Raw genomic sequence first — 18,645 nt, forward strand, 5'->3', positions numbered from 1 at the left:
ATTAATAAACGACCAAGTCGAAAATCACATTGATGAAAGACAAGCACACTTCCATTACGAGGTTAGAGCACGTTGAAATGCTTTGGCAATGAGTCAGAGGCTTAACACAAGACTACTAAAATAGTATACACATAACAAAGAGGCAAATCCGGCCTTTCCAGTCATTAGTATACTGGTGACTAACACCTTACACCATCTCCGTTTACCGACGCTTCTGACCCAGGGTATGCTTATGGAATAGAGAATCTAAGAATCCCCACCTAGTGTCAGAACAAACTCTTCCTCGTCATCCTCGTCCATTCTCCTCAGGCTTTCTGGCACAACGCCTCTCAATCCAGGTTCTAAATCATTGTCTTCAAGAAGATCGAAGGCTTGAAGAAATGGCAACTTTTTCTTCCATTCCTGAATTTCGGACTCCTCCTTTTGAAACTTTGCCGGTGTTATAGTGCTATCAGAAGCTGTACTCATGGTGCTCACGCTTCGTTGCATGCCACCACGAGCGCGCTTTATTGGCGCGGGGTCGACAAATGTATCTCGCAAGACAGTCGGTTTGCTGAGGGCCCCAGATGCCGACCGTCCTTTGGAGTATCCAAGTGTGCTTCTTGATATGTTCGTTACTGCGCTTTGACGTAGTGTTGATTGTGCCATTGCAGGTTCTGGCTTAGGACGAGACATAAATGGTATCATGGGCTTTTGTGTCTTTTTGGGGGCCTTTGGTTGCATCACAGGATTCGCATGCACATCCGAAAGAGCTGAAACTGCACGTCTCGAGGAGACTGTTGATGGTGCTCTCGTAAATTTCGCGGCGGGCTTCGTGTGTGAAACAGCGGCTTGCAATCGAGCATCCTTCCTTTGGATGTTGTGGAATGTTTCTGGAACGTCGCCCACGGTCCACTGTTCTTCCATCATCTTCAGAACACATTCATCTGTCTTCTTGGCCGATTTTGCAAAGCTGTCCTCCAACACTTTGTCGAGTCGAGTTCTCCCTTGCGTATCGAGTTTGGTGTGATGGCTGGGAATACCGCTCATAAGGTTTTTGCCTCGAATCAACGTGTAATCGAGACAGCCATCGGGAAAATCCTCGGATTCGTAGGGCATTTCCTTCACGCGGGGCGGGCAGTATTCCACGTCACAGTCCCTCTCCTTCAAAGGACTCTCATCTCCCAGGACCTTCAACTTGACTGCCTCAGCATGTGTCGCCTTTTTCGGTCGACGAGCGCTCGTCTGTTTCTGAACCGTTCTCTCGCCCTGCTTGTTAAGGACCGGAACCCCAGGAGTTTGGAAGACCTTTGTCTTTGCGTTCGTGGTCTTCATTCCAAGAGGAGCGCGTGTTTGGGGACCTGTAAGGACATCAGATATACAGTATTGCTATTGATCGCTGCTTTTCTCCGCGTACCAAGTATTGGTGTTACAAATGCATTCTTGTCAAGGGCCGCAGATTTTTGAGCTCCTTTTGCAGGCTGTTTTCCGAAGGTAATTGCGGCATTTTCGTCATGGGAAATCTTCATGGGCGTTTTTGGGTACTTGTTTCCTGGAGTTTTGGGTTGCAACGTTTTGATGCCATGGTTGAGCGGCTTCGACGCAGCGGCGGCGTGGTGGCCATGAACCAGATTTTCTTGATCGCGAGCTGCCAGCATTTTTGAAAAGACTTTATGAGCCACACAGCGGCCTTGATGCGATGGGTGATGGTTACAGTGATGGATAAGGGATATCGCCGAGTTGTCAACGCTTGAATTGGGTGGACCCCTGTTTAAATATATAATTCGTTCACCCAGCAACGAGCTAGCGCACAACGAAAGCTGCCCCTCGCTGACTGCCTTATCCGCGATCTGTCGAACTTACGTTCCTACTCTCGACCTCATACCGCCTGTCCATTTACCCCATCTGACCTCTCACCTCAGAGTTCTGCATCGGATATTAACAGTTGATTTACACGAATCACTACCAAGGAGATCCTTAAAATTTCACCGCTCTTATTACCAACCTCAACGGAGGTATCTTCAGGATGGCGCCCCCAAAGAGTTTGCAAGAGGCAGGTCTCCCCCCGCCCCCCTCTCCGAAGAGCAGTATGGTCTTTGATGTTTTGGACGCACCACTCATTTTGATTCTGGCTAACAATCTTACTGCAGAAAATGGAGGAGATCAAGAGGCAAAAAGCAGAATGGGAGGCAATTCAAGACGCCCACGCAGCTCAGGTTAAGGAATTCAACGATAGACACACGGCTCAAGAATACGAAGTTGAATCTCTAAAGAGAAAAATAGCCCAACTTGAGGAAGAAATCGCAATAGCCGACACAACCATTGACAAGTTGAAGGAAAATGCCAAAGAGAACGGAAATCTAGATGCCAAGCACACCATTGCGGAGCAAGGCAAAGTCGTCCTTGAACAGCAAATCGATGAATATATTTCTAAGCTCAAAGTATCTGGTGAAATGTAAGTCATGCTGGGCACTAACAACCCGGACTTTTCCTGACCCACGATGATTTGCACTTGAACTGAACTAAGTTTTCTTGCAGACTTGAATCCTCACAGGCTAAGGCCGAGCATCTAACCCGCAAAGTTCAAGCTCTGGAACAGGCAAACGAGGACTGGGAGAAGAAATATGAGGCGCTCGAAGGGCAATACAAAGCTGTTCAGAAGGAATACGAAGAGTTTCAACTCGAAATCAGCAACCTCTAGGGTGCTCTTCGGCCGGGCTTGTTATTGTTCAGCGATTATTTGGCATTGCGGAAGAGCTACATTTGTTATATTTGATAAGCATGCATGGAGGATCTGTATTCGGCTTTCCGAGCGACGTCGATATTCGTTAGTTGTCGTCAAGGAATGGTTGCCCTGGGAGTTCGTCTTTGTTTATGTACACTGATACATGTCACTTCATGATGAATTGGCAGAAGTAGTATGCTTGTTGGTTCTGGGGATAATTATAGATTTGTCAACCATTCCCTCGACGAGCATCTGCTTTTGCCTTGTTACCAGCCTTCTGCTTACCCCGTGTGAGCTTCCTTTCTGTCTTGGTCTCATAAGTGAACTTCTTCTTGCGTGGCTTTTTTGGCCATGTCTTTTTCACCCTCTCTTCGGTTTGCACTACTTTTGGCGCTTCATCCGTATCACTTCCGGCTTCTTCGACCTTTGATAACCCATCTTTGGTAATGTCCACTGCCTCAATTGTCACAATTGTATATCGATCTTCGTCCACATATTCTTGTTCGCGATCGATAGGTTCAACGGCTCCAATGCTTAAATCGTCGTCCTTAATTCCTTCCCAGTCTCCCTCATCATCAAATCCTAACTTCGTTGGTTCATCCATATCTTGCAACAATCGATTGACAGCCTCGACATGTTCCTCCAATTCCTGTTTCCTCTCTTCGCGTAGCTAACAAAATTCCATGCGGATCAGCCAATCTTCTAATCCAATCTTCCTGAAGTAGAGCAAACTAGCAAAACTTCTGTATCTAACTCACCTGTTTCCGAATCTGAATCCGCTCCTCCTTCTCTTTCTTCTCCGCTTCAACTTTAGCTTGTTTCGCCCTGGCAACCTTCCGCTTGTGAAACCCTGTCAGATAGTCGGCTCGCGAATCGTTGTCAAACGAGATTTCCTCAATCTTGTGGTCGGTTTTCCGTCTTTTCGATACACGGTTTGCGCTTGCGAGGACGGAAACTTTTGGGCGCGGGTGTCGGAAAATGCCTGCTTGAATTGCGGGGTCCATGTTGCAATAAATTCTGCTATTCGGGAGGGAAGAATCGGCCAGTAGCTTGTCACCGCATTATATTAATTTGCTCTTGTCGTGATCGAATCCGTTTTCTGAGCGTCTTCAAGTTCTTCCAACTTTTTTCTTTGAGAGGTTCAAGGGTTGAGGCGGGGCGGAATGCCGCTCTTGGCAGCATCACAACTTCAACGACCGCCTCAAGGCTATACTTCGATTAGAGACAACCATAGCACATCCACAACGTTCCTCCAGAATCATGCGTCCCTCGATCATTACTTTAGCTGCACTTGCAGCCGGTGTTAGTGCTTTCAAAGACACTTCTCCATTCGTTCTCTTTTCTACCTCGCCGTACGTACAAGAATCCATGAGCTATCACACTGTCTAATGATTGCAGATTTCATACGGGATTGGAAAAGTCAGCACCATTACGGACGAATGATGAAGTTATTACGGCCGCGTCCACGGCGCTATCGCTATGTAATACCGAAGTATATCTCTTCGTGAATGCGCCCGGTATTACATCTTCTGATCTATCTTCACACGCGCCACATCTTCGGAGAGCTGCCAGCGATAGGAAGCTTTATGGGAGGTACATTGTTACTGAGGCTCTGGGATTGACTGCATCCACCGCAGATAATCTGGCGGAGGTGGTGAGAAAGGAATGTCGTGCTTCGACTGCGGATGAGTCGTCTACTATGGCGCAGGCCTTGACACAAACGCAAGGTGGGAAACCCATCATAGTCTCATGGAATTACGAAAGCTCGACTGCTGCTGGAGAAAGTAGAGATGCAATGGTTGCGAATACGGGTATGTCATCGGGTCTCCAATTTCCATTGGTATGATTGTAGATGCTAATGTCTGTTACTCATTAGATGCGCACTTTTACAACAACTTCATGAGGGACCTGGAAGGGCTTAAATACACTGTAGTCTTCTCCACTACCCCCTCAGACACTCTAGCCGCCGATGAAATCACATACGAACCTACATTCGATGTTGGCGTACATATGGACCTCAAGAGGGCTCTGTTGACAAGAGCACCTGCTCCAACTGCAAGCAACGATACCAGACCTCTGTTTGAGAAATATCAATACTTCACACCTGGTTTGTCACCTTTGATCACACATGTTGACTCCATCACATGCTAATCAGATATCAGGACTCTTCATGGGAATTCTCGTGTCTCTCCTGCTACTCTCAATCCTTAGTGTCGGTATCAGTGCGATTTCAAGTCTAGAGGTGTCATACGGTGCTTTTGAGAAGGAAATGGGACCTGCGGCACAGAAGAAAGCCCAGTAAATTTAATCTGAGTTTCCAGAGAGATAAGATTGTGCCTTTTGGAGTTGGGAATGTATGATATCATCAGCCACAGGTTTCTTCATCGGGCGCGGTGAGCGTGTAGACTACAATGTTACTTTAGGAATGCAACTATGGGAATTTCAATACCTGGTGGAAGTAGCAGTCTGTATCGAATAGGAGGGTTTATTTTCGAGGGTCATAATGCAAGATGTTCAATAACCTTTCCGTACTTACATCTAGTACTATTGCCGCAACTGATCCCGAACGCCATTTACCCCACGAAGTCTAACCTTACAAGCTCACGTTTCGTAGTCCAAGCAGCAATAGAGGAATTACGCAGGCCACAAAGAAATTGATTATGTCAAACTGACAGACAATCTTCAATTCAAGATCTCCTGATACATATTCTATGTGATTGGTGAAACTACAACTGGCAGATATACTAATTGACGCCACTTAACACCAACCATTTGTTCAGAACATTTTCCTGCCAACGCCCAAGTCCCAAAACCGACCGAAGCGCCGAATAATGCACGTTCTAAGTTCCATTCATCCATCTGGTATAATCACCGCCAGACTTGCAAGAGTCTATTTCTCAGGCGCATCTGGCAACCTCTCAACCACATATTTACCTCTTGCAACACTGACAATCGGCACACCAGGAATCTTCCGTATCCTCCTCTTCAAATCGCGATCATTGGTAGCCACTACATAGATCCTGCTCTTCACACATCTATCCACGATGCAGTCATCCGCATACACGCCTTTATGATCGCATTGTTGTCGTTCCCAGCGCTCGTCTCTAGCGATCCGTAATGCGATTCGGTATTTCGGGCCTAGCTTTTCTAACTCGCCCATCACGCAGGATGTGATTATGGGATTGCATTTCGCGTAGAATGTGTCCATGAGGGTCTCTAGTAAGGGGAGTTTGCGTTGGATGGTGTGGGAGAGGAAATTCGTGTCGACGAGGACGTTGTAGGGTGGGACGAGGGCGGTGTTGTATTGGAAAAAGAGGGCGGAGGAAACTTGTGGTCTGGAAAATTATCGTGTTAGCAGGTCGAGAATTGTAAGAGGTCTAGATATGAGAGTGCAATTCCAGCTGAAGGGCAACTGTATGATTGAAACTTACACTTCTCGGATCACCTCGTTATCTTTCGCCTCTTTCTTTTTGCTCTCCTCCTCCGCCTTTTGCTGGTTCTTCTTTAAACGGGCGTCATTCTGGCCGATTATACGTTTGACCTAGCAAGAGGAGGGGTCAGATAGGTTCAAAAAACGAGGTCTGAACCACAGAACAATCAATTTTGGATTTACTTACAGCACCAAACTTGCGTGTCCTCTTGGCAGTACCCATGATGGCGGTAACTGGACTGTCCGCAGCTTGAGAGTTCGAGAATTGCGAAAGCTGGCAGTCACGGCTTTACTTGTGATGGAGGTCATACTCTAAGAAATTTCCTGGCGCAAAGTTCTGCCTGTACTCCGTACACCGCTCTGTCACCGTATTGTGGCCAGGACTAACTCGGGGCTAAAAATACATACGAAGTCCGGTCTTGAACTAACCATATTGGGCCTGACCGCAGGAACGGATCGACCCTTTTACGAGATTTGCAACTTCACTCTCGACTTCAAGAGCGGCGCATATCATATCTTTCTCGTAAACATTCGTTTCTGATTTATTCCTCCCTTTTGCTTTTATTCTCGCTGCTTCATTTTCGAGTTCTCGTACTTTGGCGTTGCCTCCTCCTTGCTCCTTGAACACGGGGAAAGTCAGATCATCCTGGTCAGGGTTGCCCCCTTGGTCGCAGCAACGCGGAAACAAGAATTGACGAGATCGTTGGACGAACAACGGAAACACCACGACTTCTCCTGCATAATTGATCTTCGAAACGCATCAATCTCGATACCTGGGAAACGCTTTCCTTGCGTTTGCCATCGATTAATCTCCGGTATACGCAATCACAGCATTCGCATCGCTCGTTCTACATTCCCATTTGTTATTCCAATCGACGTAGGACAATAAACAGCTTGTCCTACGATACCGGTCTCTCTTCGTCTGAGCTGTGCGACTGGACCTCCAGCGCTATCCTCCTGATTACAAACCTTCTTCGAGAAGAGATCAAAACAAATTTGATACATACAAATATCATCACGATGAGGCTATTACAGGGAAAGCCGCTCTACTTGGCCGCGACGGTCGCTCTGTTTGCGATGAGCACTTCGGCACAAACCACAGCATTACCAGACCTTTCGACTGCGACAGAGGAAAAGTCTACACCAACGGCTACAGCCTCGAACACAGCATCGAACACGAATTCTGCGACGAGATCTGCTGCATCGTCGGGAACAACAGAAGCTGCGGACGACAACGATGCGACATCTTCATCGAGAAGCGCTATTACCACAGGTCGTATCACCGGCTCGGGTTCCTCTGCAGCGTCTATAACTGCCCCAAGTATAACGGTTAGCATAACTGGAGATGCTACGGCCACCGATGGTGGTGCTCTTACCGGTCTGCCAACATTATCAGGCGTTTACAAGATCTATCCAGCGTCAGTTCCACCAACCCAGAATGCACCGTACATGCAGAAGTCAACACTGCCTGAAGGCACTGTGTTTATTGCTGTAGGATCCATCCTGGGGTTTATGGCATTGGGAGTTCTGTTGTGGCGTGCCCTTGTCGCATGGTCTCTTCATCGATCGGTCAAGCGTGCAGCTATGCACCAAAACATGACCGACAGCAAAGCCTTGTTCAGAACCCCCGTTGCTCCATTCTATAAAGACTACCATGATCGGGACTCAACTATTTCACTAGGTGGACTTGGTAAAAGTGGAAAGAAGAATAAGGGAGAAAAGGGTGGACTTCCTCGACCATCAACAGCTAACGGGCTAGCAAGTACAAGCTCTCTGTTTTGGTCTCCAACTGCAGGCGCTGCCGCTTCTGGTACTGGTGGTCTCAACACTGCAGGGAACCGTGCTTCAAGTTATCTTCCTGCTGGATATTATGCTGCTGGAGCTTCTTCGCCAGCGAACGGTCAATCCCACATATCACTAGGTCATGGAAACAACATTTCCATGTCAAATTTGGGACCTGGGTCAGCTGCAGGACTCGCAAGACCAAGAAGTGTTGGACAAACACCACCAGATAGTCCTCATTTGACATCTAGCCGTGGCCACATGGCGAGTAGCAGTACTTTGAACCTGAATTCGGCCTACAATGGTGACCAGCGTGCGCCTAGTGCGTATCTGGAGGATCTCTTCGACGGCGAAAATGGACCACCAGTGCCGGGACATCAACACAACAGAACGGGCAGCGGTGGTCGACTTTAGTGTGATGAAGAGCGAGGACCGAGCTGTATATGGTGGCCGGAAAGAAAGCTGGAAAAACAAATGCATTTATGCCCATTGCTTGGTGTTGGTTCAAATTAATTTTTGCTGTATAATGGAGATTCTCCAAATCTGGATGCGAGGACTTCTTCTTTTGGGGCGTACGGTCGGCGTTCACTTATTCATTACACATTCTGCATAGAGAAGTTTGGATTTGATATTGCTGGGAGATGGTGGTGGTGGTGGTGGTTGGTCTATTTGTGGTTGTTTGAGGCGGTGGTATCAGCAGTCGCATTAGAGTAATGTTTAGAGCAAGTGGGAGGATAGCATGGTTCATCAATGTTTTCTTCTGGCCTCCTGAAACATGGTTTGTATATCAATTGAAATTCCTATCCATCTGCATCCAAGGTCGTTCAACTTTTATCTTGAATATAAAATTAACTCGTTTTTGGATTTGGCCGTCAAAGCTGCACAGTAAACAGCTTTAATTGAGTCTTAGGTCATTCTTGGTATCACATTTCATTACTTTCTTGGTCACAGCATAAGCTAATATTTGGTAGACGCAATTTTCTGCCTAGGACTGCTGGAAACTCCTTTTGTTTGCTTCCATCGAGTAACTACATGTGCATCCAACATGTAAAACAGGATTCAGGTACGATCTGGATTCCAAATTCTGAAGACTATACGCCCTAACACACTTCTTTGTGATGGACAATGTAGGTGTCAGTATTTTAAACATCTCAGAATCTGGAACTTCTCAAAATATAGCGTCCTCTCATCTAATCATCTCTCGAAATAAAGTCTACTCTACCCTCACTTACGGAAACAAACAGACAAAATATTTGATACCCTGCTCAAAATCACTTCCACCGCCCACACCCCATATCCACAATCTCTAATTCACAAATTCACCAACCTTGACCGTTGCTGTGCGACCAGTTTTCTTGACTATCGTGGGTCCATGCAACGTCCCGTCAAAAGAAAATTTCGCCATCCTCAACCAAGTGTCCGTCTTTCATCACTTTCGCAGGCGGCAAGCTTCAGGTTGTCATTGATCGGGGGGGTCGGTGTCACTGCTCGACATCCATTTCCTGCTTTTACTTCGCAGACCTTTGCTTCACGGTTGTTTACACCACAGTTCGCAGGCGGCAAAGTCTGCCATAGATCGCGGGCGCCGGTGCCACTGCACATCCGTCTTTGTAGAGGCTTCCAATTTCTGCGTTTCTTCCTCTCATTATCTTTGCAGACTTTCACATTTACTTTCTTTATTTTGTCTGCGCCTCAACGTCAATATGCGGATCGTAATCGCGCTCTTGGCTTCGATCTCGTTATGTAGAGCCTGGCAATGGAATGGCGCTGCCTCGACGACTGCTTACACGCTGGTGGCGACGGGTGTCAGTCCTGTTCCTACTATGGCGCCTTTTATGCAGGAGCGAGAACTGCCGGGGAACTATATTTGCGGGTATCAAGATGGCGAGTCTAGTAAGTAGATTCCTGACGTCTTGAGGAGTGTGTATTAATAAAATGAAGATATACCGATGACGTGCCCACCATCTTCGAGTTGCGCGTGGCATACGGATTGGAACGTCGTTGGGTGTTGCCATACTTCTGACATTGGAGATTGCTTTTTCGTTACAGGATGTGTGGATGCTGTGCACACGAATACGCGAAAAAGTAGTGACGAGTTATTGTATACATGGTGAGTCAAGTTTCCAATTTGGAGATCAATTAGACTAATCAGAGTAGTCCTGGCACTTCGACTTGCGTTGGTTTCTTTTATCCTGATTTCTATTCACAAATAGTAAACCTCCTCACGACCTATCTGATCTTCGTAGAAGAAGGAAATACCTGAGCTGACAATTTTCAGGGCTGTGCTGATTATGGATTCACTGGAGCGCTGGTTTCTTTAACCTATAGCGGACAAAAGGATGACGCGCCCACAGTTCAGCAGAACTTCATTGGAACGGCAGAAATGAAGAACGATAAGAAAACGTCTACTCGAACACGGACATCAACTGCAAGTGTCACAGAAATCAGCGCTTCCGTGACCGAAACATACTCAACTTCGTCTGGTACCTCGAGCTCGTCGTCGTCAGCTGCTGCGACAACATCAACTAGCAGTGCATCAAGTTCAACATCTTCATCCGCCTCAAACACCACCGAAGCCACACCTGCAAGGTCCGGGACAAGCAAGAAAACCATCATCGGAGCATCAGTTGGCAGTGTAGCATTTGGTCTTATTCTCGCTGCGGCTGTGGCCTGGTTATTGATTCGAAGAAAGAAGAAAAATAGTTTCGAGGCAACACCTCAAAAACATCGATTGTCTCAAGAACCAATGAGTTTGGTATGTACCGTTTTTATTTGGTCTCTCTTATCAGTCTTTACTTAAAAAGTAGCAACAGTTCTTGTCATTGAAAAATGACTTTCAGCCTTCAAAATAAACTATAGAACATCTACTAACTCCTCCCAGTTTCAAAACCCAGCTTCCCACCATTCCGAAGTCCCACCCCAATACCGACCTCCTCACCACTCCGAACCCCAACTGCCCTACATTCCTCCCTCCCAATCTTTCTCCAACGATCCCAGCAACCTCCCGCAACGAGTAAAATCGCCCGCCACAGTCTCAACCGTGTCCTACTCATCAGTACCACCTGCTAACTCACCGACACCAACTAACATCTCCTGGGGCCAACCGATGTCGCCGACATCAAACCATAACTCATGGGTTGGACCACCTATGTCGCCGAATCAAAACGGATGGGTCTCGCCAAATCAAACCGGAATGAATCAAGCTGTACCACCAAATCCGAATAGTTGGGTTGCGCCAAATCCAGATCGCCAGTCGTATCAAGCTTATCATCCTCCTTCTCCTATGCCGCCGCAGGGACCGTTGGAGATGGATGCTACTTCTTCAATGAATGTCCAGGGCAATACGCAAAATGCTTCTACGGGTGGGGCGGGCGCTGCAGAGGGTGTACCTTTTGGTTTTAAGTAAAGTTAGGTGGAAATTTATACAAATGTAGTGGTTGGATCGATGATCGATGGATTTCATAAATCTGACTGGTCGCGGTGTTTTGAGAAATATGCCTTCGAATTACCGAGCCTGATATACAAAAATGTAGATTGGACTGCTTGCATCGATGTAATCTCACAAAGCACCAGAACAAAAAGAAAAATCCCCTCTCATTTTAATGAGCCGAACAAATGGCAGAATGAGAAAATAATATTGTATAATAACGAAAAGACCATTGCGCTTTAATTCAATTGGCGTATCATCATATAAATCACAATTCGTCTCTGTCCTATAACAGTGTATTAAAGGAAACCAATTATACTAAAACCACCTGTTAACGACACGCGCATGGAACTTAAATGTAACAAAGGCGACCTACATATAAGCGAGAAAGGGGTGATGAAGGATCGAAACCCTCTTGACAACATATCATCACCAGAAGATAACGGAACGAGGAGATAGGTATAAGTGACCGGGCACTGTGGAAGATCTGGACTCTAGTTTCCATGAACACTTCCAGTTTCGTTCTCTGTGCTCACGATATAACGTTAACAGATAAATTTCAAGTACCGAAAGAGCTTTGATCTCTCCCATAGTAAAGGCTTTTTTGAGTTTCCAGCCACGCCTACGACTAGCACCGTAATCAGCCAGCCTGGTCTTAATGAGAAAATCAGCCAGAACCGCCACAAGTCAAGCAATCTGCAAATCTCTAGCAAATATGCAGATTTCTTCATCCTCCGTCACAGAAATCCAAGCTGTTCGTTAGTTATAAAAATTGCTCAATGTCAAGCCCACACATAGGTGTAAAAATGCAGTCCCCTACGTACGAACTGGAATTCCAGCTGGCTTAGGGTGGGAGCCTAGCTATCTGTCGTCTTAGGCAAGTCGTTAAAACTAAACGGCTTTCCAACCTTCGCTGATCCCACTTTCGACCAATCTACAGAGCTCTTTGACGTCCCATTTGCATCACTACCAGATGACGCAAAGGCCCCAAAACCGCCGAATCCGGCTGGTTTTTGAGGTGAGGGGCTGCTGGCTAAATTTATACCGCGAAAGAGAGTACCGGGGGTTGGATTTTGACCATTTTCTTTTCCTCCCGGCGATTTCGAAGTTTGCGGTAGGTTGGAAAATAGGCCACTACCTGCCCAGGTATCATTTTTGGGATGATCGGATTCTTTGTTGGGCGACGCAAAGGAGAAAGGAGGTGGTGGTGTTACGGTGTTGAAGCCGGGGAACTTATCTGGGACGGACTTTGGAGGATGAGTTCTTTTTTTCGCTCCGGTTGATCCCAATGTTGTGTTTGGAGAATTGATTACCGGGACGCTGTTTGAGGTCGGTTTGCTTTCACTTGCTGGGTTGGGCGTTTTAGGTTTGTTTTGTGTTCCTCCTGAGCGCCTTAGGTCTGTGTTGTAAATTATCATTAGCGGCAATGAAATCGATATAAAGCAACAAATATTTGGAAGTTCTAGTCAATGTAGAGAAGGGTCGCATTCAACAAAAATCGGCAAAAGGATCTACAAGTGTGTGTCACTTACCGCGAGGTATATGTATCAAATTCTTCTGACATATCTTCAGAGAATCTCGAAAACAGGTAAGCTTCGCCTCCAGCTTTCTACGCTGGGTAATGATTTCATCCGAGTCAGATGCTAGACGATCCAATAATTCGTCATCCATCAATGGTATTTTGGCAGCGGGAAACACGTCACTGAGGTTACTTATCAAACAGCTCTCAATAACTAGAGTTGCCACGTTATCGACAAATGTGTTTAGGCTTATCTGCGTTTTTCAGTCGGGAAAATGAGTAGAAGAAGAGTGAAATATACGTACCTCGTAATACGCATTCGTGTAATCCAAAATATCAGAAGAGCCAAACTTATCGCCCAAATCATCTTGCGTATAATTCGCGGAGTCTTGGACTATACTCTCTAAGTCTTCTTCGGAAAGATTTCTACTTTTCGAAGCTTGGATGAGCAAAGAGGCTTCCTGTTGGATTCTTTCGAGCTCCCGTTTAAACTTTGCGTCATGCACACTTTTGAGTAACTTGCTGTTGTATGAAATAGGATGAAGTTTGGTGTGGGGCACCAGTATCTCCTCTAGCTTTTTCCTGGCCTGGATCCTTTTATCGGCCATCATCGGGTCGACAATGTCAATCATTATCGCGTTGAGAGTTCTGGGATCAGCCAAAGCTTCAAAAGCTGCCTCAAGAAAGAATTTGACAGCATTCCACACGGTCTCGACATGATGTTCTGCAAGTTTTGTCCATCTTTGCGACTGCTCTCGAAAGAGCTCGCCAATCGTGTTATGGTTGAAAGCGCCACTGAGTTCACGACCTCTTGTGGCACTTGACAGGTGCTCGATTTTGAGCATGAACTCTTCTCTCGTGATTTTCTCACTAGCCGCAAATTGATCAATGCCGGGATAAACATTAAACGGCGTTTGGTTGGTCTTGTTAGGGGAAGTGTTGACAGAAGAGTTCATAGCAAATGGTCTTCCTGTAACTTCACCTTCCGCAGCCAAAATCCATCGACGTCCCCGCGAATACATAAGGTCACTGAATTGATCGTTGAGGTTTTGAACCACCGCCCTCAATCGCTTACGATATCCGTCTTCCCCGTAAGGATTCTGAAAGAATGGATCAAAATGATCACTCCATGTACCGTCGACCGCCGATTGGGCAAGCATCTGAAAATGCTGTGCAACTCCAACAAGGTACGTCTCTTTCGATTTTCTAGAAGACCTGTCTGTTCCTAATTTTTGTAGCTCTGCCTCCGACTTAGCGGTCTCAGTACGGATTTCTTCAATAATGTCTGGTAAACTTGAAGCAATACGTTCGTGAAGTACCCGACTAAGGCGTAAACGTAATTTATCAATTCCCAGACAGCTTTGATCGTCGAAGCTGCTCCATGGAGGCTTGGAAAAGAAAGACATCTCAGCTGCGTCCCTTTCCACGGTCGAGAGAGCGAGACTGCGAGGATCTCTATTTTTGAGCACATGCCATCCGAGCTTGAACTGGTGACTTTCCGACTCGTTACGTGCTAGTTTCAAGAAACTATTCATGCTCTCGGGTCCCTTGTGTTCCAACGTATCTGGCTTCGTAATTATACCCATGGTTCTTTTTCTATCAGGATCGGCGACTTTCGCAAGCGGAGAACGATTTGAAGTGCAGCGTCATTCTCAGCAGACACAATGGCGAGGATGATGCTTCGTGGATTTTCCATATACCGATTAACAAGGTCTCGCACGAGTTTCACGTCGTCCTGAGTCTGGTCTTGGTTCTCGGCGTGAATTAACCCTGGCAGATCGACAATTGTAATTGGCGGCCAGTCAGGTTTGCAAAGCTGTATGCGCAAGGTATCATCGAAAAAAGGGTTTCCCGTCGCCTTGGAAGCATCTTTCATGGCTTGCGTTGCTTCCTCTATTAAGAAAGTTAAATCCCCGGGCTCGTTCTTGACACTGCTGCCAGAAAAGTTCTGGAGTTTGGTTATGGCTTCTTGGTTGTTGATACGCGACGCCCCTGGGATGATACAAACTAAAGCTCCATTGCTTGGAGATCTGCGTACTACTAACTCTGTAGCAAATGTTGTGCATAAGGTACCGTTGGTGGGGAATCGAGCATGAGAAATGGCTTCGAGGACTGAGCTTTTGCCCGACGACTGATCACCGCAAACGATGATTTGTGGCAGGGACACATAGTTTCGAAGACCTCTTCGACTCAACTCGTCGATTGCGTCAAGGAGCTCTGACTGATCTTGGTATTGGAGCTGTTTCCCAATTTCATGATCGGTTTGTGTTGTGGTTGATGACATCTTCCCACTATGCTTCAGGAATTTTCGATTGAAAACCTTCTTTTGGGGAAAGATACAAAAGATAGGGGAGGTTTGTCTGAGATGAGTAGCCATTATCGGTCCTCTTCCCGTCAATAATCCTTAACAATACAAGGGGAGGCTCCTACCAATCTAAGCGTCTACAACAGTGTTCTTATTCGCTAGTCAAGAAAGCCACCAACATCTAGAATTAAGCCTGTGAGTTACAGTTACATCGGATCACTTCCGCAGTCGCGTTTCAGAACGTCACTCAGTTTCCCGATAAGTACGTTCCACCAACTGTCAACGCGAGGCCTTAGAGCCTTTACCGATTGGTTCTTGAGGGCAACAGGAGAAGTCGGCCGTACATCTCTATCACTCCTGTCAAATTACAGGAGTTGTATTATTGAAAGCAAGCCATATTCTGGCAGTCTGAGTCTTAAGGCATTCTTTTCGTTCGCTGTCCATTGTATGTGGTTTGGAGAATGACAAATGTTGTTGGATTGTTGGATATTCGGCATCAGTCTTCGTTGTACGTCTTGAAATCAATCATCAATTAGTTCTCTATTGAATGTTTGATTTGATTACCATTTTTGATGCCTTGTCTAAATCAGATTAAATCTAAACCAAGTCACCTTCCACCGACCCCAGCCCACCGCTCAGCTTTCCAGAAGTGTACTACCAGAGAATCAGAGGCCCACAAAGGAACTCAATCTTGGTCACTGCTCTCTAGCAGTTACTATATCTCACAAGAACATTATAATTTTCCGTGTCAAACTCCTGTCCCGCAACCGCAATTCCAATGCCGTTAACATCCTGGTGACAGAAGTTGATGATATCAGACGCGTACGACGCCAAGTAAGCACATGAAGGCTGTATGAAATCGTTACGCTATACGATGTTAGTCAGTAGAAGCTTTTGAGGTTAGTAATTCAGAGGACTTACATCGTTACAGAGGAAAATGGCGGAGTCCCAGGAGCAGGAAATTCTGGCGCACGATCGAGGGTTTACTCCACAGCGAGCTTTGTTTTCTGTGTGTGCGTGTTAGAAGTGGAAGCCGTTGTTTAGGAGGGACCCTACGCAAGTAATGGATTCCGTCAACAATTTTGTCAACTTTGGCAGGACGCCATGGGTTTCCGATGTCTTGGCTGCAGAAATGGTTGCTCTGAATTGGGAAGTTAGTGTGATGTACTTCACGGAAGCTTTGGGATAAACTGACCTTGTTTCTCTTGGTTACTTTGGCAGCAGAAGCGATGTTTGCGGTGATTTGAGCGTGGACGTTGAAATCGGGGTGAGCGGCGAGGGTTTTGGCGTAGACTTGCTGGCGGAATGTTAGTGAATAGATTGTGGGATCCAGATCTCTAAAGACAGGGCCAAGTGTAACAATGTTCGATGCTTCTTTCTAGAACATGGATGACAAGAAAACATCTGATGTAATGGGATGTCGAAAAAACAGAAAATGAAAACTATCGATTCGATCTTGTGAAAGTGAAGACTCACTTGGATAGTGCCATTGAAAGCGACTTGGTGGCCACCTAGCTCACCCGAGAACACTAGATCGGAAACAGGATATGGGAGTGGAGCGTCTTTGGGCGCGCAAGTTGCCTAGTGGTGATAGTGATTAGCTCTCGAAGTATCTTGACGAAAGGGAAACATACTAGTTGGAAAATGCCAACAAGGCAGACGAGAAAGGCTAGAACAGCCATTATGTCTTTATTAGGATTATAAATGTAGCCAGAGTTGAAATTGTAGGGAATAAGAGCAATGTGGGTGGGTGATGGATTGCAAGTGCTGTGGTTTGAAAGAAAGAAGAGAGGGGGTGGAAGAGAAGCTTTTATATCCGGAATAGTTCGGTTTCAGATTCTGGAAGCGAGGAGATTATGGGTTCACCAAAACCACATGAAAAGGCACCTATATTGAAGTTGAAGCGTTGGAAGTGGAGCGTGAGATGGGAATAATGTCTCGTCGCCCCACAATGTAGTCTCTGAATAACACTCTTGGTGAAAGATCGAAATAAACCTCGAAAGGACAGCTGTCAACAGGTCTGCTTTTTTCCAAAGGTGAATCGAAGATAAACATGGTATATCTGTCAAGATAGATTTGGGAGGTGAAAATAGATATCGGTCGGATGGTTTTATCTTGTAGTAAATCTACAAGCTACCCCTCCACAGTTGTACACTTGTGGATATAGAACTCACAACTGGATGACGAAAATTTCAGTCCAGGGTTGGTTTGGAAATAACAAGCAAGTGGTATAAGTATACAGCCCCTGGTTGGCAGCGTTGTTGAGGATAGATGTATTAAGAAGGACATCACCGAGGAAATAGCAAAGGCGGAATGAGAGAAATCCCAGCCCAGTTCGCATCCATGGTCATACTAATGGTCCACAATTGTTCGAACTATACACAAGGACGATTCTTGTGCCCTTCATAGCCATCTCAGACTAGGTAGTTCATCCTCAAGAGGCTTTTCACCAGCAGCCTGCATCTTATGAGCAACCTCGTCTACATCCCCCCATACCCGTAAAATGTTTCCACCAACTACCTTAGCCGCATCTTTGTCACTGACACCCTGGGAGAGCATCTCTGCGACAAGGTCTGGAAATTTACTAACGTCGTCGAGGCCGGTAGGCGTGGTTGGAATTCCATCAAAATCGCTTCCAAGGCCAACGTGGTCATATCCGATCAACTCCCCTATATGCACGATGTGTCGAACGACATGGGCAAGTGTTGAGTTGGATGGGTCGAAAATTGGCATCCCAGATGGGTCAGACGAATTTGCAACACAAGATACAAAGTCTGGGCTGAAGTTGACCATGACAACGCTATTTTTCTTCTTCACTAAATGCAGAATGTCATCTGGAACATTTCGTGGATGTGGGCATAAAGCGTAGGCAGAAGAGTGACTGTAGATTGGTGGTGCAGCACTTCCTTCCCAATGATCCGACCCACCGAGGACGTCGCGCATAGTATCTTGACTGACATGGGCGAGATCAACGATCATTCCAAGGCGGTTCATTTCGTGAATGAGGTCTCGTCCTGCAGGAGAGACGCCTCCCCACTTTGGCTCCGCAACAACTACGCCATGATCTTGCTCAAGCAAGGCGGCATCGGCGTAGATATTGTGGCAGTTGTGAGTGAGAGTAGCGTACCTCACGCCTAAAGTATGGAACAGGCGGAGGTTTGAGATCGAATTTCCGATTTGATGAAGTCCTTCAATGGCAAGAGGTGAAATCAGCTGCCCGGCTCTAAAAGCCTCCAAAGCAGTCGTGCTATTTGGTGGTAAAGAGAAGACAGGATAAGCTGATTGCAAACGCTTCAGGAGATCGATTTGAGTGAGTGTGAATTCGACAGCTAAACAAAAGGTGAGTTTGAGTCCCATGCTGAATGACCAGGCACTAGGCATTTCTGGGAAGAGGGAACCACTCACATTTTGCATAGTTTTCGTTGGAAAAGTCAGACCCGTTGGACGGACATGGCACAAAGGCACTCCAAAAGGCACC

General features: G+C 46.3%; 11 protein-coding genes across 11 annotated transcripts; 4 read left to right on the forward strand and 7 right to left on the reverse strand.

Moving 5' to 3' along the window:
* Nucleotides 1-246: 246 nt before the first annotated feature.
* GLAREA_05896 (uncharacterized protein) lies at nt 247-1,637 on the reverse strand (the record flags this gene model as incomplete). The annotated part of the gene is made up of 2 exons (XM_008081310.1): nt 247-1,340; nt 1,397-1,637. The coding sequence occupies 2 exons, from the start codon at nt 1,635-1,637 to the stop codon at nt 247-249; spliced, it is 1,335 nt and encodes a 444-aa protein (XP_008079501.1).
* Nucleotides 1,638-2,132: 495 nt separating this feature from the next.
* GLAREA_05897 (uncharacterized protein) lies at nt 2,133-2,680 on the forward strand (the record flags this gene model as incomplete). Its single annotated transcript, XM_008081311.1, has 2 exons — nt 2,133-2,434; nt 2,518-2,680. The coding sequence occupies 2 exons, from the start codon at nt 2,133-2,135 to the stop codon at nt 2,678-2,680; spliced, it is 465 nt and encodes a 154-aa protein (XP_008079502.1).
* Nucleotides 2,681-2,933: 253 nt separating this feature from the next.
* Nucleotides 2,934-3,708, reverse strand: GLAREA_05898 (uncharacterized protein; the record flags this gene model as incomplete). Its single annotated transcript, XM_008081312.1, has 2 exons — nt 2,934-3,374; nt 3,463-3,708. The coding sequence occupies 2 exons, from the start codon at nt 3,706-3,708 to the stop codon at nt 2,934-2,936; spliced, it is 687 nt and encodes a 228-aa protein (XP_008079503.1).
* Nucleotides 3,709-3,964: 256 nt separating this feature from the next.
* Nucleotides 3,965-5,006, forward strand: GLAREA_05899 (uncharacterized protein; the record flags this gene model as incomplete). Its single annotated transcript, XM_008081313.1, has 4 exons — nt 3,965-4,056; nt 4,103-4,515; nt 4,581-4,811; nt 4,867-5,006. 4 exons carry the CDS (start codon nt 3,965-3,967, stop codon nt 5,004-5,006), a joined length of 876 nt encoding a protein of 291 aa, XP_008079504.1.
* A 588-nt stretch (nt 5,007-5,594) lies between these two features.
* Nucleotides 5,595-6,357, reverse strand: GLAREA_05900 (PIN; the record flags this gene model as incomplete). Its single annotated transcript, XM_008081314.1, has 3 exons — nt 5,595-6,039; nt 6,136-6,245; nt 6,322-6,357. 3 exons carry the CDS (start codon nt 6,355-6,357, stop codon nt 5,595-5,597), a joined length of 591 nt encoding a protein of 196 aa, XP_008079505.1.
* Nucleotides 6,358-7,154: 797 nt separating this feature from the next.
* On the forward strand, nt 7,155-8,330 carry GLAREA_05901 (uncharacterized protein; the record flags this gene model as incomplete). The annotated part of the gene is made up of 1 exon (XM_008081315.1): nt 7,155-8,330. One exon carries the CDS (start codon nt 7,155-7,157, stop codon nt 8,328-8,330), a length of 1,176 nt encoding a protein of 391 aa, XP_008079506.1.
* A 1,289-nt stretch (nt 8,331-9,619) lies between these two features.
* GLAREA_05902 (uncharacterized protein) lies at nt 9,620-11,322 on the forward strand (the record flags this gene model as incomplete). Its single annotated transcript, XM_008081316.1, has 5 exons — nt 9,620-9,809; nt 9,966-10,026; nt 10,074-10,128; nt 10,195-10,671; nt 10,798-11,322. The coding sequence occupies 5 exons, from the start codon at nt 9,620-9,622 to the stop codon at nt 11,320-11,322; spliced, it is 1,308 nt and encodes a 435-aa protein (XP_008079507.1).
* An 878-nt stretch (nt 11,323-12,200) lies between these two features.
* On the reverse strand, nt 12,201-14,397 carry GLAREA_05903 (dynamin GTPase, putative; the record flags this gene model as incomplete). Its single annotated transcript, XM_008081317.1, has 3 exons — nt 12,201-12,742; nt 12,876-13,116; nt 13,168-14,397. The coding sequence occupies 3 exons, from the start codon at nt 14,395-14,397 to the stop codon at nt 12,201-12,203; spliced, it is 2,013 nt and encodes a 670-aa protein (XP_008079508.1).
* A 41-nt stretch (nt 14,398-14,438) lies between these two features.
* GLAREA_05904 (P-loop containing nucleoside triphosphate hydrolase) lies at nt 14,439-15,239 on the reverse strand (the record flags this gene model as incomplete). The annotated part of the gene is made up of 1 exon (XM_008081318.1): nt 14,439-15,239. The coding sequence occupies one exon, from the start codon at nt 15,237-15,239 to the stop codon at nt 14,439-14,441; it is 801 nt and encodes a 266-aa protein (XP_008079509.1).
* A 525-nt stretch (nt 15,240-15,764) lies between these two features.
* GLAREA_05905 (uncharacterized protein) lies at nt 15,765-16,849 on the reverse strand (the record flags this gene model as incomplete). The annotated part of the gene is made up of 7 exons (XM_008081319.1): nt 15,765-15,821; nt 15,894-16,034; nt 16,089-16,174; nt 16,224-16,308; nt 16,363-16,464; nt 16,644-16,748; nt 16,802-16,849. 7 exons carry the CDS (start codon nt 16,847-16,849, stop codon nt 15,765-15,767), a joined length of 624 nt encoding a protein of 207 aa, XP_008079510.1.
* Nucleotides 16,850-17,570: 721 nt separating this feature from the next.
* Nucleotides 17,571-18,548, reverse strand: GLAREA_05906 (Metallo-dependent hydrolase; the record flags this gene model as incomplete). Its single annotated transcript, XM_008081320.1, has 1 exon — nt 17,571-18,548. The coding sequence occupies one exon, from the start codon at nt 18,546-18,548 to the stop codon at nt 17,571-17,573; it is 978 nt and encodes a 325-aa protein (XP_008079511.1).
* Between the last annotated feature and the right edge of the window lie 97 nt (nt 18,549-18,645).

The sequence above is a fragment of the Glarea lozoyensis genome (genome assembly GCF_000409485.1).
Source record: "Glarea lozoyensis ATCC 20868 chromosome Unknown GLAREA15, whole genome shotgun sequence".
In the NCBI taxonomy this organism is placed as follows: Eukaryota; Fungi; Ascomycota; class Leotiomycetes; order Helotiales; family Helotiaceae; genus Glarea; species Glarea lozoyensis.